The sequence below is a fragment of the Hyperolius riggenbachi genome, chromosome 1 (genome assembly GCF_040937935.1).
Source record: "Hyperolius riggenbachi isolate aHypRig1 chromosome 1, aHypRig1.pri, whole genome shotgun sequence".
Lineage (NCBI taxonomy): Eukaryota > Metazoa > Chordata > Amphibia > Anura > Hyperoliidae > Hyperolius > Hyperolius riggenbachi.
The window spans coordinates 84,869,612-84,886,476 of NC_090646.1; the positions used below are offsets into that span (position 1 = coordinate 84,869,612).

A 16,865-nucleotide genomic window follows, 5' to 3' on the forward strand; every position below is an offset into this window, starting at 1 on the left:
AAGAGATCTCAGTCCCAGCGAGCATCTGTAATGCTGCATACACACTGGAGATAAAAGTCTTTGGAAAAGGCAAGATCACAGACCAATTTTACCCCCTTCCATGTAGTATGAGAGCCATACCTACACAGTCTATTCTATGGAGCTGCACTCCCCAGCAGATAAAATCTTTGCAAGATGCTGCACACAAAGATGCCCGTACACCCTCAAAAGATCATTATCTGTGCACAAAACATGCCCTACCTACATCTCGGAGCTTGTTCACAAGTATACACCAGGTGGCCCCCTCCGTTCCTCCAACGACCTTCGCCTCACCACCCCGCGCATTTCACACTCCCATGCCCGCCTGCAGGATTTCTCAAGAGCTGCCCCCACCCTCTGGAATGCCCTTCCACCACCCATCAGACTTGCTCCCTCTTTCAACACATTCAAGCAAGCCCTCAAAACCCACCTCTTTATGATGGCCTACCCACCTCCTACCACACAGTAACTCTCTAAGGAATATTTAACAGCCCCCCCCTAGTGTTTCCACCCCTCCCTTTAGATTGTAAGCCTCTGGCAGGGTCCTCCACTCCCTAGTGTAATCTACAGGATCATGTGCTCCTGTCCTATGACAGCCTGTACTTGTATTACTGGGCCTACCTAACCAGCCCATATTGCATGATCATGTATTTTGTACAATTTGTATGTATAACTTTGTTCTATGTGTATAACCCTATGTATGTCATCCTTGTATCATTGTATATATTTATTGTCCAGCGCTGCGTAATATGTTGGCGCTTTATAAATACAATAAATAATAATAATAATAATCTGCAAAAGATCTGTTCCTGCAAAATATCCATTCCTGCAAAATGCATTCATAGTCTATGAGATCTGCAGATCATCATACACACTTGGTTTAACAGACAATCATCTGCAGATCAGATCCACCAGGATGGATTTTCAGATCTGCAGATGATTGCCAGATATGCAGATGAAGTCTGTTAAACCAAGTGTGTATGATGATCTGCAGATCTCAGACTATGAATGCATTTTGCAGGAATGGATATTTTGCAGGAACAGATCTTTTGCAGATAATGATCTTTTGAGTGTGTATGGGCATCTTTGTGTGCAGCATCTTGCAAAGATTTTATCTGATGGGGAGTGCAGCTCCATAGAATAGACTGTGTAGAGTATGGCTCTCATACTACATGGAAGGGGGTAAGATTGGTCTGTGATCTTGCCTTTTCCAAAGACTTTTATCTCAAGTGTGTATGAAGCATAAGACGTGCTGAAAAAAGTTCTATCCACAGATATCCTAACTTACAAATTACAGGAATAAGAGAGGTTTCACACTTGCACGCACATTTTCAGACGTATGTTTGTTACAAGATGTGATTCCTAAAACAATAGTTAATTATTGTCAATGAGAAAACATGTACGATGTGAAAAATGTAACTACACTACTGATTCTCCCCCCCCCCCCCCCCCCCCCCCCAGAATGTGAAAAAGTGTGACAGATTTCATCGCCTCACATTGGTTTCAAGTTCGAATGCGAACTTCACAATGGTGCACCCAGGATCAGTTGCTAAAGTCTTAAAGGGAACGTAAACTGATAAGGATATGGATTTTTCCTTTTAAAATAATACCAGTTGCCTGACTCTCCTGCTTATCCAGTGTCTCTAATACCTATAGCCACAGCCCCTCAATAAGCATGCAAATCAGGTGCTCTAACTGGAGTCAGACTGGATTAGCTGCATGCTTGTTTCAGGTGTGTGATTCAGACACTACTGCAGCCAAAGAGATCAGCAGGACTGACAAGCAACTGGTATTGTTTAAAAGGAAACCTCCATAGCCCTCTCAGTTAAGGTTCCCTTTAAGGTGCTCATACACTCAGCGATTTTTCCATTAAGTTCCTTGCGGATTCAACACTGTTGTATCTTGTGTGATTCAGACACTATTGCAGCTAAAGAGATCAGCAGGATAGCCAGGCAACTGGTATTGCTTAAAGGGAACCAGAGATCAAAAAATAAAGATTTTATACATACCTTGGGCTTCCTCCAGCCCCATACGCGCTAATCGATCCTACGCCGGCATCCTCCTCTGCCCGCAGCTACGAGAACCGGCTCCGCGCTGTTCCGTCAGTCAGAGCCAGTCTAAGCGTAGCAGAGGTGCACTCTTTGCGTATCTCTGCAGCAGTGTATGGAGAGATATGTAGAGGGCGCACTTCTCCTGCGTAGCTTTCTCCGATTACGTCAGCGACGGGAGCCCGTTCTCGTAGTTGCGGGCAGCGGTGGACAGCGGGGATCGATCAGCGCGTATGGAGCTGGAGGAAGCCCCAGGTATGTATAGAATCTTTTTCATTTTTTCAGCAATGGGACATCTCTGTTTCCCTTTAAAAGGAAATAAATATGGAAGCCTTGCTTTAGGTTACCTTAAATGAATATAAGAAATGACAAGCCTTCCACGTTAAATGCAACCAAAGGGCAAAAAGGGAACATACACTGTTTTCACAATGCACTTACCATGTATGAAATGCAATGTAATGCATTATCTTGTAGAAGTGAGAGTAAAGTTTACATTTCTCCAAAAGATCCAATTTAAAATTAAAATAGAGTTAGGACACCTATGTTTACCTGGGTACTTCTGCGCAGTATAGGTGATTAAGCATAAGAATGCATTCTTCTGTGAACTAAAACCCTGGCTTTTAATTTAGCTGTAGGGATAACAGTTGTGCCTGGATGTGCGAAGGGTTAATAGATTTTTGCTGTTTCCTAGCCACACCCCCTTCAGCACCTCCCTTTCCCTAATAATTTATTTAATGTCTTAACTAGAGGCGATGTGCCTGGATATATGTATGTTTAAAATTAAAATAGCACATTCATCAAACAGGCATCTGAAGGCAAAGCACTAGTGTGAATGCACACAGTTGCTTACTGTATCACACAGACTACACCTCTTACCATGTCTTTCAGTGCGGCAGCATTATCATTCACCCATTGTAGACCCAGCATCAAACTCTCTTTCTTGGCCTTAGCTTGGATCAGTCTATGTTTGGCACTGATGTACGCCAGCTGAAGCCTCATCATCTCCTTACACTTGTCTTCAAGAGCTGGGTCATCTCCAGCGTTTCCATCTAAATGAACAAGCTGAAAGTCATTTTCTGAGCCCTCAATACATCTAGAGAAGCCCTCAAAGAAATGTTCTTTAGTAAAGAGCGTCAGGGCACCGGTGCTTTCCTCTTCACATGACAGGTATTTATCTAGGAGAACCTGGAAGAGGAAAATTGGCATCGATGTAGCAGAATCTTTTTCCTGAAGAGAGTAAAAGGATATCAGCTTCTGAATTCCTTCAATAACCGTCTGCAGCTCCAGGTTCAGTTTGTTACTTGTAACCTGTAGGTCACTTAGGGTCTTCTTCAGAGCTTTGGCCTCCTCGTCTTCTTTATCTTTAAATTTCAAGCAAGTGTGGACATTAGCAGAAGCCATCATCTGAAGTTTGTTACGCCTCTGGACGTGAAGAACCTTCAACTTCTTCAGAGCCTGAAGCTCTTCCTCTAGCTTCTCGATGGCTACTTCCTCCATATTAGTAGCTTTTGAGCTATCTGGTTTAATGGTCTTCATTAGCTCATCTAAAGCTTTCTCATCCAGTATAGCTTTGCCCGACTCCTTTAAATCATTAAAGGCCTGTAGCTTTTCCTCTGACATCACATTTTGCTTTGTTATGTTGCCACAAATCCAATCTAGAAATGGTCTAGCGTCTGTGGTTTCAAACAGCCAGTCAAAGTCTTGTCCATCTAGTTTAGAGGCTTTAGGATATCCAAGCTTTTGCAAGGTCTGGACAAATCGATCACCACAATTCATGATTAGCAGGTCACAAGTTCTGGATAAGAATAAGTAAAACAGAAACTCAGAAGTTCATGTAACAAAACAAAATCAGAAAAGTTGACATTCAGGATAATTCACTTACTGCAGCTTATTAACTGACTACAACCAAGAGCGTACACTACATAGTGAAAACATTGTACAATACATGGAGCCACGGACACCTCTAGCTAAGTGTTGCAAGGTAAACAAATGTACTACTATGGGCAGCATTCACTAAGTATTACCTCGTTCGGTAATGCACAAAACAGCTGATTTTACTGAACAGGTTGTCAAAGGTTAAAGGACAAACGAGGTGACATGACATGATGAGATAGACGTGTATGTACAGTGCAGTGTTCTCCCCAGAATTTTTTTCCAGCCGGGTGGCATGAAAAAGTAGCCGGGTGGGGCAAGATGAGAGAATGCAGGGCCGGTGCTTCTGTGTGCAACTCTGCTTATAGCATTGGAGGAGGTGAGCCGATGACAGCCGGGTGCTCACTAAAACTAGCCGGGTGGAGCACCCAGCTAAAAGAGCCTGGGGAGAACGCTGCAGTGCCTAGCACACAAATAACTATGCGGTGTTCCTTTTTTTCTTTCTCTGCCTGAAAGAGTTAAAAATCAGATATGCAAGTGACAGTTTCTGCCCAGGTCGGATTGGGTCAGACTATAGCATAACTCTCACTGATGAGTAATTATTGCTATAAACAAAACTTTCCTGTCAGTAAATGGCTTCTGAGAGCAGGAAAGAGATAAAAAGGGTCAATAATTCATAGGTTTGAGCTCTTACATACTTCAATGAAGGTGTCATTGAGCAGAGACAATGAAACAGTAAAAACTTAAAAACAAATAAAATAAAACTGTGGGATATCTAAATGAATCAGTTGAAAAGGGCTCCTGAGCCATCTGTATTAAAAGGGCTCCTCCATAGACTTCAATGTTATTTCTGCAAATATGGGCTACAAGGTGGTGAAAACGGCTCCCGAGTTTTCTTTCGTCTACAAGGTTTTCGTTTAGACTACAAAAGGGCGCCCCTTTGTAGCCCATATTTTTGATTTGACTACAAGGTTTTCAGGCTACAAGGTTTTTGATTCTGCTACAAAAGGGCACGAGATTTTTGATTCGGGGTGCGGGATGGGGGGGTGGTTAGGATTAGGCATCACAAGTGGGGGGTGTGACGGACGAGCCGTGAGAAACTAGAACGCAATCGGTTTACTGCACCGATTGTCGTTGCATTGCCCGCCATAGATTGTGGCTACCTGCAGTCAAGCCTGGGATCCCTGTTGTCTTCATGCCGTAGGTGTTAGCACAGTTCTTTTCATGAGAGCAAGTATGCTCACTGAAAAGGTCTGTGTGGATAATTAACATGAACAAAAAAGAGTTCCCTTCCTGGCCAGTGACTTGTTAATTAGCCAGAGGTGTAAAACACCAAAAGTCCTTTCAGCCAAAGGAAGCTACTCACAGCATGAAGGCAGACTGGCTGGCTCCAGCAGCAGCAGAGGGAAATGAATGTTGTATATGATTTTTTGCCTATTTAGGGAATACCGTAAATAGGATAGTTAGGAGAGCGGTATCATTGGGTTTGTAGAGTCTTGCTGAATCTTTTGATACCAGTCTAGAGGGGCAAGGGGTCCTCCACAACCAAGTTATTAAACTTCTCAGGAACTGGACCCTCTACCCTAATCAAGTCTGATGTCATAGGAATTGTCATCATCTGAGGAATATTAATCTGTTATCAGCGCAAATGTGGCATTTATTGGTTTTGAATTACAGTTTCATAAGTTTAACCCTAAATCTCTCTCAGAGGGAACAAACTGTGATTGGTTTGTAATTCAGAGGGGGCAGGCGTTGCCACACCCCCAAACCAGCTTCAGTCAAAAGTGTTTGGCAGGGACTCCTCCTTCATTCCTCCAAATTCCACCTTCATGGGAGCATGCTGCCACTCTGAGGAACAGTGGTGGCTATCTTGTCTGAACTTTGCTCCTAAACTGAAACCAAGAACTTTGAGTTTTCCCAGAAGGACATATTTCCACGAACCTAAGTATTTTCTCCCTTTTATTTTCATACTGTGCTATTATTTGTCTCTATAATTGTTGATTTTAACGATTTTCTGTATATATTAATTATTCATATTGCATATTTAATATACAACGCTACCGTCATTTATTTATTCAGCTACCCTGCTATTCAGCCGCACAAACTGAATTCTGACTTCTGAAAAGTCGCTACTAGCTAGCTAGACAGAATAGAGTGTGTTTAACCGTTTTATTTGCAGGTCTAGAATCAGCCAGTCAGTGTGCTTCTCTGTCCCGTGGTAACAGAGGTGGTGGCAGTTATACCCTGAAATAGTGTGTAAATTATATTACCGTAACTCACAGGCTCCCTTCTAGTCGGTCTGCTGCCAAAATTCCAGCGGTTTCTGCGCACCGATTGCGACCACAGATTGCATGGTCTGTGTGCTGAAACCGATTGGAAGGCATTGTGCGGTCCGGCCACTAGGGGCCCTGTGACTGGGGGGGGGGGGGGGTTAGGGTTAAGCTCAACGGGGGACGGGTCGGGTCTTAGGGTAAGGCGCCACAAGGGGAGGGTTCTGTGTATGAGTAGGGAGGAGTTAGGTCATAGTAATTGTCGGGGGGGGGGGGCTTGAAGGGCCAGTCTTAGGGTTAGGCACCACCAGTCGGGATCTTAGAGTTGGGCAACACCACACCATCAAGGGGGTGGGGGGTAGGGTAAGGCACCACCAAGGGGGGTCTTATGGTCAGGCACCACCAGGGGGGTTAGGCACCACCAGGGGAGGGTTCTGTGTGAGTAAAGAGAAGTTAGGTCACAGTAATCCCGGGGGGGGGGGGGGGGGGGGTCTCAGATACGGTGACCATGCGTCCCGCTTTACCCGGGACGCGTCCCGCCTTCGGGGGGCGCTGTCCCAGGCTGCATGAGGTCCCGGGAAACGTCCCGCTTTCAGCAGCGGGATGTCCCGGCCTCGGGACTCTGGTCACCGTACATGAACTAGCCGCAGCGTCTCATAGACGCTGTGCTAGTTCATTCCCCGCAGCCCCGCTCCAGCAGCCTGCATTGTCCTCCGGCAGGCACAGGCAGAGCGGGGCTACGGGAAGATGGCGTCCGGAGGCGGAGCCCTATACTGGAGACTGTCTCCAGTACAGGGCTCCGCCTCCGGACGCCATCTTGCCGTAGCCCCGCTCTGCCTGCTAGAGGAGAGCGAAGGAGGAGCGGCGCGCCGTGCCAAAAATGGGCGTGGCTATGACATTCTATGGGCGGAGCTAACCTAATGATGTAACAGCGAGGCATAAGAAAGCAGTGTTTACGCCGTGATGTTGTCAAACGAGGATTCGCATCATGGGTGTGCAGAAACTGTGTGATGCTATTTAATAGTAAACCGTAACCCCAAAGCAGCAAACATAGTCAACTATGACCATTAAATAATAAATGCAGTAACAGTTACCCCGGACACCACAAAATAAACGCAATGGGCAACATGTCAGCACAAAATAAACGTATTGCAGGCAACATGTCAGCACAAAATAAACGCATTGCGGGCAACATTAAATTCAGCACAAAATAAACGCATTGCGGGCAATATATCTGCACAAAATGAACGCAATGGGGGCAAACATGTCAGCACAAAATAAACGCATTGCAGGCAACATTTCAGCACAAAATGAACGCAGTGGGGGCAAACATGTCAGCACAAAATATACGCATTGCGGGCAAACATGTCAGCACAAAATATACGCATTGCGGGCAAACATGTCAGTACAAAATAAACGCATTGCGGGCACAGGATAGGTAATTTGAGGCGGATGAATGGTAGAGGTCACAAAGTTGCAAATATATTCGCTATAGATACCATATGCAACCTGTCAGAATTAGCACCCCACAGGAAAGGAATGTGGTGCAAAGTTTGCATTTATTTTCACCACACTGGCAGCCTCGGTGACCTCCGCAAAAACAAGCGCCCCGGGCTCTCTAAGCAGTTTGGCAGCAATGCATACCGGGAGCCGCACATCTATGCCTCGCAGTCCTTTAATTACATGACGTGTTCTGCCAGCCGCGCTATTACGAGGTGAAAAATGTAACAGAATACAGTATAGTTTGTCAGGTACGTACTGCGACTGAGTTTTATTCTTCCCGCTGTCCCTTCCGTGGAGACTGACGCCTATCACGTGACGTCACAGGTACGGCAGCCTACAGCAACCAAAACACTCCAGTCGGAAGTATCATACGCTCGCTCAGTAGTAACTTTCTCACGCTGATACGTTACCTTGCGCTACCCCGTAGTCAAGGAGACATCGGGACCATAGCAGCAAGGAGGGATTCTAGGATAGGAAACGGAGTTGTCAAAGTTGCTAGGCTCCCTCTGCCTCAGCTGTGGTCAGCGTCGCGCGCACTGTGTGGTGACGTCATTGCACTCATCCCGCCTTTTCTAGTCAGAGAGAGTTCTTGGTGAGCTGGATTGATGGCTGCTTTTGAGGCAGAGCTATGCAGAGTGGCTATTTAAAATAAAATGTTTATTGTGCAGTACTTTAGGGAGTTCCCTGGAATAAAAAAATCTTGTCACTAATTGTCTTTAAGGTGAGCATACTACAGTATCTAATGCCACAGCTCTCAGTCAGTGGCATAGCTCCCAACTGTCCCTCTTTCGGAGGAACAGTCCCTTTTTGGGAGCCCTATTCCTCTGTCCCCCCTTCCTCCTCATTGGTCCCTCTTTCAGGACTTTGTCCCTCCTATGTAAATATTTGTATTTCTCTACTGAAAAATGTGTTTGATCGACTCTAAACTTTATTCCCATCCTTTAAATTGATATATTACTCATTTTAAAATGTTAATATGAAGAAAAATGAACCAGGATAGAAAAGACCAGTGTGGTTTGAATTATAAAACAACATATTTTTCTCATTAAATCATTATTTTATGCGCGACTAGCGGCGTGATTAGGGGTGTGGCAGGGGCATCGCTTAAGTGTCCCTCTTTCTCATCTCAAAAAGTTGGGAGGTATGCAGTGGCATAACTACAATTAATGAGACCCCTCAGTGAAACTTTGGTCCCCCACCCCCATTGATCCCACCCCTCCCCTTGGTGCCTTTCATGGCCTTGGGGCCCATCTCCCAAGGGTCATAAAACAAGGAGTCCGTCATGATCTTCACACCCATAAGAAGTGAAGTCACAAAAACACCTGAAGTATAGTCTCTTGGGGGGGGGGCTGCGCGCCGCGCCAAAAAACGGGGGACTGCTGCGCTAACTAACGTGGTGCCTGCGGCGCGCACAGCGCCGAAAAATGGGCATGGCCATGACATTCTATGGGCGGAGCTAACCTAATGATGTAACAGCGAGGCATAAGAAAGCAGTGTTTACGCAGTGATGTGGTCAAACGAGGATTCGCATCATGGGTGTGCAGAAACTGTGTGATGCTATTTAATAGTATACCGTAACCCCAAAGCAGGGGCAACATTTAATTCAGCACAAAATAAACGCATTGTGGGCAATATATCAGCACAAAATGAACGCAATGGGGGCAAACATGTCAGCACAAAATAAACGCATTGCAGGCAACATTTCAGCACAAAATGAACGCAGTGGGGGCAAACATGTCAGCACAAAATATACGCATTGCGGGCAAACATGTCAGCACAAAATAAACGCAATGGGGGCAAACATGTCAGTACAAAAACGCAATGGGGGCAAACATGTCAGTACAAAAACGCAATGGGGGCAAACATGTCAGTACAAAAACGCAATGGGGGCAAACATGTCAGTACAAAAACGCAATGGGGGCAAACATGTCAGCACAAATTAAACGCAATGGGGGCAAACATGTCAGCACAAATTAAACGCAATGGGGGCAAACATGTCAGCACAAATTAAACACAATGGGGGCAAACATGTCAGCACAAAATAAACGCAATGGGGGCAAACATGTCAGTACAAAAACGCAATGGGGGCAAACATGTCAGTACAAAAAGGCAATGGGGGCAAACATGTCAGTACAAAAACGCAATGGGGGCAAACATGTCAGTACAAAAACGCAATGGGGGCAAACATGTCAGCACAAATTAAACACAATGGGGGCAAACATGTCAGCACAAATACGCAATGGGGCAAACATGTCAGCACAAAAACGCAATGGGGGCAAACATGTCAGCACAAAAACGCAATGGGGGCAAACATGTCAGCACAAATACGCAATGGGGGCAAACATGTCAGCAAAAATACGCAATGGGGGCAAACATGTCAGTACAAAAACGCAATGGGGGCAAACATGTCAGCACAAATACGCAATGGGGGCAAACATGTCAGCACAAATACGCAATGGGGGCAAACATGTCAGCACAAATACGCAATGGGGGCAAACATGTCAGCACAAATACGCAATGGGGGCAAACATGTCAGCACAAATACGCAATGGGGGCAAATATGTCAGCACAAATACGCAATGGGGGCACATTTCACCTGGAAAAAAAAAAGCATGTACTCACCTGACATAAGACAGGTCCCCTCACGCAGCCGGCCTCTGGTGTGTGCAGCTCCTCCGGACGATCCTCCTTCAATCTCCCGCTCTCCTCTCACAGGCAGAGCGGGGCTTGGCAAGATGGCGTCCGGAGGCGGAGCCCTGTACTGAAGACACAGTCTCCAGTATAGGGCTCCGCCTCCGGACGCCATCTTCCCGTAGCCCCGCTCTGCCTGTGCCTGCCGGAGGACAATGCAGGCTGCTGGAGCGGGGCTGCGGGGAATGCTGTCCCAGGCTGCATGAGGTCCCGGGAAACGTCCCGCTTTCAGCAGCGGGACGTCCCGGCCTCGGGACTCTGGTCACCATACATGAACTAGCCGCAGCGTCTCATAGACGCTGTGCTAGTTCATTCCCCGCAGCCCCGCTCCAGCAGCCTGGGACCTCATGCAGGTCCCGGGACCTCATGCAGCCTGGGACAGCGCCCCCCGAAGGCGGGACGTGTCCCGGGTAAAGCGGGACGTATGGTCACCGTAAGGAAGGGAAGGTTCATAGTTGCGGCTCCCAAAGGCCTGCCCTGGACTCCCCTGCAATTGCAGGGGCTGCTCCCCATTAGTTACGCCCCTGCTCTAGCCTCTCAGTGATCTCTATTTTGGAAGGAAAGGCTTTTGGGATGAAAACTAACTTTACCTGTTTCTTCCTCATGTGTTCCTTCTTCAGGACTACTGCACAGATCTTTAAAAATTTATTTTTCTCTATTATTATTTATATAGATTAGCACTGACATCTTCCACACTGATTACAGAGTATGTAGTCTTGTCACTACTGTCCCTCAGAGGGGTATGCAATCTAATCTCTACCATAGACCTAAATCTATCATAATCTAAGCCCAATTCAGGGGGAAGAAATGAACGTATCCTTTTTTGGGGATGTGGGAGGAAACCGGATTGCCCAGCAGAAACCCATACAGACGGACAAACAAACATACAAACCCCCATTTAGATATTGCCCTGGCTGGGATTTGAGCCAAGTGCTGCAAGGCAGGAGTGCTATCTGCTGTGCCACCATTGTCGTGTCACTAATCCTTACCAGTGTCAGCCATTGTCTTGTGTGTTCTTTTTGTAGTCTAATACCAGATTTGGAGGGAACTATTTATCTATGTTTTTGGGATGTTGGAGGAAACCCACGTGATCAAGGCGAGAACATAAATCTCTGTTCAGATAGTGACTTGTGTCACTTTAAAGTGGGATGAAACTCCCTATTGAATGAAATGAAAATCAAAAATAATTTTTAGTGTTATGAAAAAAAGAAAATATTTCTGCTGGTTTCCATCTTTACTATTTCTCTGTGGTGCCAAAAAGTGTCATTACTTTTTCTTTTTTTCAGCTCAGTGTTCATATTTCCTCCCTATTGCACAAACCAAATTATATGCAATACTATGCAAAGTATGCACGCAGCCTGGAGATCCCCAGTCTCCATTAAGCCGCATCTACACGAGTAGATGCGGCCGCGATGATCCTTATCAATCGAGCCGCCGATGCGGCTCGATTGATAAGATCCGACAGGACGGATCTCCGCACCGCCGATTCCCTGCTTGCTCCCCGCGAGGGGACAATGGCAGGGAATCGTGCGGGAGATAAGCGGCGCCGGCGGGGACGAGCGGGGAATCGAATGCAGCGCACGCGCGGCGAGCGGGGACGCGGCGGGCACGCGGAAGAGGCGATCCGGCAGCTAATCGAGCCGCCGGATCGCTGCAATAGGGCATGGTGTAGATGGGGCTTAAGAATTATATAGTTAAAGAGGGGCTACAGCACACAACAGGAAAGCAGTAACAGGGGCTCTTGGTTATGCTTTAACGCGTTTAAGCTCACCAACTGCGCCAAAGTGTCCCCAATCTGGTGAGTCCTACTCTAACCAGGCATAAATGTTAGTTTTTTTTATCAGCGTTCTAGTGGGAACCATACCAAAAGCCCAATGGTCAACTAAATGGGAGAAAAGAAATTAAAAACACCTCACCTTCTGCTCGCTACTGAAGGAAATATGAGCTCTGTTCATTTATACACTTAAAGAGAGTCTGAAGCGAGAATAAATCTCGCTTCAGACCGCATAGTTAGCAGGGACATGTGTGCCCCTGCTAAACCACCGCTATCCCGCGGCTTAACTGGGGACCCTTCACCCCCAAATCCCCTCCGTAAAGCGGGGGAGCGCTTCCTGGTTGGGGCAGGGCTAACCGCCGCAGCCCTACCCCACGCGCGTCTGTCAGACGCGTATCTCCGCCTCTCCCCCGCCCGTCTCAGTCTTCCTTCACTGAGAGGGGCGGGGGAAAGGCGGCGATGCGCGTCTAAAAGATGCGACTGGAGGCAGGGCTGCAGCCGTTAGCCCTGCCTCCAGGAAGGGAAGATCTACGACCAAGTCTTGGAGGGGTGGTTTTGGGGGTGAAGGGACCCCAGTTGTGCGGCGGGATAGCGGCGGTTTAGCAGGGGCACACATGCCCCTGCTAAGTATGAGCTCTGAAGCGAGATTTATTCTCGCTTCAGAGTCTCTTTAACTGTGCTAGAGGTGTGCGTGGCTATGCACGTTCACAGGGGAAAATGATAAATAAATGCCAAGGGGTGAGCAGCACAAACCAAATTATATGCAAAACTATGCAAAGTATGCACGCAGCCTGGAGATGCCCAGTCTCCATAAGAATTATATAATTACAGAGGGGCTACAGCACACAACAGGAAAGCAGTGACAGGGGCTCTTGGTTACGCTTTACCGCGTTTAAGGTCACCAACTGCGCCAAAGTATATATACAGTGGGTTGCAAAAGTATTCAGCCCCCTTGAAGTTTTCCACATTTTGTCATATTACTGCCACAAACCTGAATCAATTTTATTGGAATTCCACATGAAAGACCAACACAAAGTGGTGTACACATGAGAAGTGGAACGAAAATCATAGATGATTCCAAACATTTTTTATAAATAAATAACTGCAAAGTGGTGTGTGCATAATTATTCCGCCCCCTTTGATCTGAGTGCAGTCAGTTGCCTATATACATTGCCTGATGAGTGCTAATGACTATATAGAGTGCACCTGTGTGTAATCTAATGTCAGTACAAATACAGTTGCTCTGTGAGGGCCTCAGAGGTTGTCTAAGAGAATATTGAGAGCAACAACACCGTGAAGTCCAAAGAACACGCAAGACAGGTCAGGGATCAAGTTATTGAGAAATGTAAAGCAGGCTTAGGCTACAAAAAGATTTCCAAAGCCTTGAACATCCCATGGAGCACTGTTCAAGCGATCATTCAGAAATGGAAGGAGTATGGCACAACTGTAAACCTACCAAGACAAGGCCATCCACCTAAACTCACAGGCCGAACAAGAAGAGGGCTGATCAGAAATGCAGTCAAGAGGCCCATGGTGACTCTGGACGAGCTGCAGAGATCTACAGCTCAGGTGGGAGACTCTGTCCATAGGACAACTATTAGTCATGCACTGTACAAAGTTGGCCTTTATGGAAGAGTGGCAAGAAGAAAGGCATTGTTAACAGAAAGCATGAGAAGTCCCGTTTGCAGTTTGCCACAAGCCATGTGGGGGACACAGCAACCATGTGAAAGAAGGTGCTCTGGTCAGATGAGACCAAAATGGGACTTTTTGGCCAAAATGCAAAACTCTATGTGTGGTGGAAAACTAACACTGCACATCACTCTGAACACACCCTCTCCACTGTCAAATATGGTGGTGGTAGCATCATGCTCGGGGGGTGCATCTCTTCAGCAGGGACAGGGAAGCTGGTAAGAGTTGATGGGAAGATGGATGGAGCCAAATACAGGGCAATCTTGGAAGAAAACCTCTTGGAGACTGCAAAAGACTTGAGACTGGGGCGGAGGTTCACCTTCCAGCAGGACAACGACCCTAAACATAAAGCCAGGACAACAATGGAATGGTTTAAAACAAAACATATCTATGTGTTAGAATGGCCCAGTCAAAGTCCAGACCTAAATCCAATCGAGAATCTGTGGCAAGATCTGAAAACTGCTGTTCACAAACGCTGTCCATCTAATCTGACTGAGCTGGAGCTGTTTTGCAAAGAAGAATGGGCAAGGATTTCAGTCTCTAGATGTGCAAAGCTGGTAGAGACATACCCTAAAAGACTGGCAGCTGTAATTGCAGGTGAGGTGGTTCTACAAAGTTTTGACTCAGGGGGCCAAATAATTACGCCCACCCCACTTTGCAGTTATTTATTTGTAAAAAATGTTTGGAATGATGTATGATTTTCGATCCACTTCTCACATGTACACCACTTTGTATTGGTCTTTCACGTGGAATTCCAATAAAATTGATGCATGTTTGTGGCAGTAATGTGACAAAATGTGGAAAATGTCAAGGGGGCCGAATACTTTTGCAATCGTGTGTGTGTGTGTGTGTGTGTGTGTGTGTGTGTGTGTGTGTGTGTAGAGCATTTATTCTGCCCAGCAATGAGTTCAATTACAAGAGTAGTCCCAGAAGAACTTGCCTTTCACAAGCTAAGCTCAATGTTGTGAGGGCACTTTAGGCCTATTTGAAACTCTACTGCATTTTAGAACTCAGAGGGGGAAGAGGGAGGGTTGTTTATGCAAGAGTCTTCTGTTGGGGCTGCGAAGTCTACTACTAGGTGGATCCACTAGTTTATCTACAGGGTTGAATTCGTCCCTTTCATGTTATGTTCCATGCTGCTGAGGCAATTGGCAATTCCTTGGATTTTCTGCACCGTGCCTTTGTCTTCTGGTATACCATAAAACATCTAGAAACTGTCTTCAATGTTACAATGAAATATTATTTATTGAAATCCATGCTAACACATTCATTCAGATCATCTGATAAACAGGCAACTGCGTGATGGCACCAGTTCTTTTCGGGCTCCCTCAAGTTGTGGTGCTAGATGCAGATCGCCTACAGTAAGGTCAGCTGCAGAACGCATGCGTTCTAATGAATGTGAACTGCAGGGGAGACTGGACATAGACTTTAATATAAAGCCTGTATGCAACAAGTTAGAATAATGTGATCAGTTACAACCAGGGCTGTGAAGTTGGACTTGGAGCAATTTTTGGGTACCTGGAGTTGGAGTCGGTGGTTTCAAAAACTGAGGATAATTTTTTGTACTGACTCCACATCCCTGTGTACAGGCCAATAGAATTGTATGGGCAGCAAGTTGGCATGCATAATTGTTTTGCAATGCAACTGAGCACTGTTAAGTAGGCCTAAGGGTACAGGAAAGTGAAATGGTGCCACCACTCAGTTGCAGCCTCTGAGATGGTGCTCATCTTGTATTATTGCAGAAGGACCCCCTGAGTACATTTAGGCCCCTTGCGCACTGGACCTTGTTGCATCACATCGCGGTACTCTTCCTCGCCGCAGTTCATCGCAAGGGAAATGCCAGTCTATGGAGACTTGCATAGTGGACGCGATGCGGTGAAATGGAATTATCCAAACTGCCCCAAAGTCTGCAGCGCGTTACAGTATGAACCATGCCTACTGCACGAATCATGCAGTAATGCAAGTCAATGGGCGACGCAGTGAGTGTGCACGAGGGGAGCGCAGCACCCATATGTGTACCGATGGGAATCCCAGTGACGTACTTCCTGCCCAGCAGGAAGTACGTCACTGAGCGAGAGGCGGGCATATGAACCTGATGCCGCACTGGGGCCCAGGCTCATATGAAGACTGATTGGTGCAGTGGCAGACTCCCCTGTCGAGCAATCACCGCACCGTTTAAAGAGTAACTGTCAGGCTGCAAAAGCTAATTTAAACCTCTATTCTCCTGTGTTAAAGGATACCACAACTGAAAATAAGATTGCGGCAGTGTGTGGGGGAGTACAAGTAAATACCTTCAGCTCCTCCTGCCCCCCTCCGTCTGCCTGCGCTCCATTACACTAAGCATCACATGATTAGCATGTGACGCTTAGTGTAATGGAGCGCACACGCAGCCCAGGGGAGGCAGCGGAATCAGCGTGCTTCTGAGCCAAATGCTATGCGCCGGCCAGAAGTGAAGAGGGGATGACATACTGCGCGTACAGGGCGCAGTATGTCCAGGTCATAGGTCAAGAAAGTCGCCGGGCACCGGTAGGAATATTAGAGGAACGGGGGCAGACGGAGAGGGGCAAGAGGAGCTGAAGGTATTTACTTGTACTCCGCCACACACTGCCGCAATCTTATTTTCAGTTGTGGTATCCTTTAAACAGTTTAGCAGGAAGCCAAAAAGGCAATACTGAAGTTAAAAATCTCTCTTACTTTGATGTTTGCTGAACAGCAAGGCTCAGTATTCCCAAGTTCCTAAGGAGGCCGGCAGGACGCATAACAGATACTGCAAAGCATTCTGGGGCTGCTTCTCCCCAGTGCACTCCCTTGGTCCTCCTCTTCATTTCCTTATGCCCCCTAAGGCTGCTTTCACAGTGGGAAGTTACAGGCTCATGTTACAGCAGCTTGTAACAGCAGCCTAAACTCACAGCACTGAAAAAATCAATGTGCTGTTCACAGGACACATGTTCCGTTAAGGGGCCCATACACCTAACGATTTTCCCGCCGATATACAGGCGT

The 16,865-nt window shown here is 46.6% G+C and overlaps 2 protein-coding genes across 5 annotated transcripts in view; one reads left to right on the forward strand and one right to left on the reverse strand.

The window, feature by feature from the left end:
* HAUS3 (HAUS augmin like complex subunit 3) overlaps positions 1-10,402 on the reverse strand; it is a 29,459-nt gene extending 19,057 nt beyond the window's left edge. For 3 of the 4 annotated variants that reach the window (XR_011030370.1, XM_068276064.1, XM_068276044.1), the window contains exons 1-2: positions 10,334-10,402; positions 2,943-3,861 (exon numbers count right to left, since the gene is read on the reverse strand). Coding sequence is in view for 3 of the 4 variants with exons in the window: in XM_068276064.1 (XP_068132165.1) it covers positions 2,943-3,842 (900 nt within the window). In the remaining variant the exon portion in view is untranslated. Of the gene's footprint in view, positions 1-2,942; positions 3,862-7,967; positions 8,240-10,333 lie in introns of those variants that run through there. The other variant, XM_068276052.1, reaches the window with a different exon arrangement.
* The window catches only part of POLN (DNA polymerase nu), a 149,343-nt gene continuing 140,580 nt past the window's right edge, over positions 8,103-16,865 (forward strand). Inside the window, exon 1 of the mRNA XM_068276030.1 lies at positions 8,103-8,303. The gene's annotated coding sequence lies outside the window, so the exon portion shown is untranslated. The remainder of the gene's footprint in view (positions 8,304-16,865) is intronic.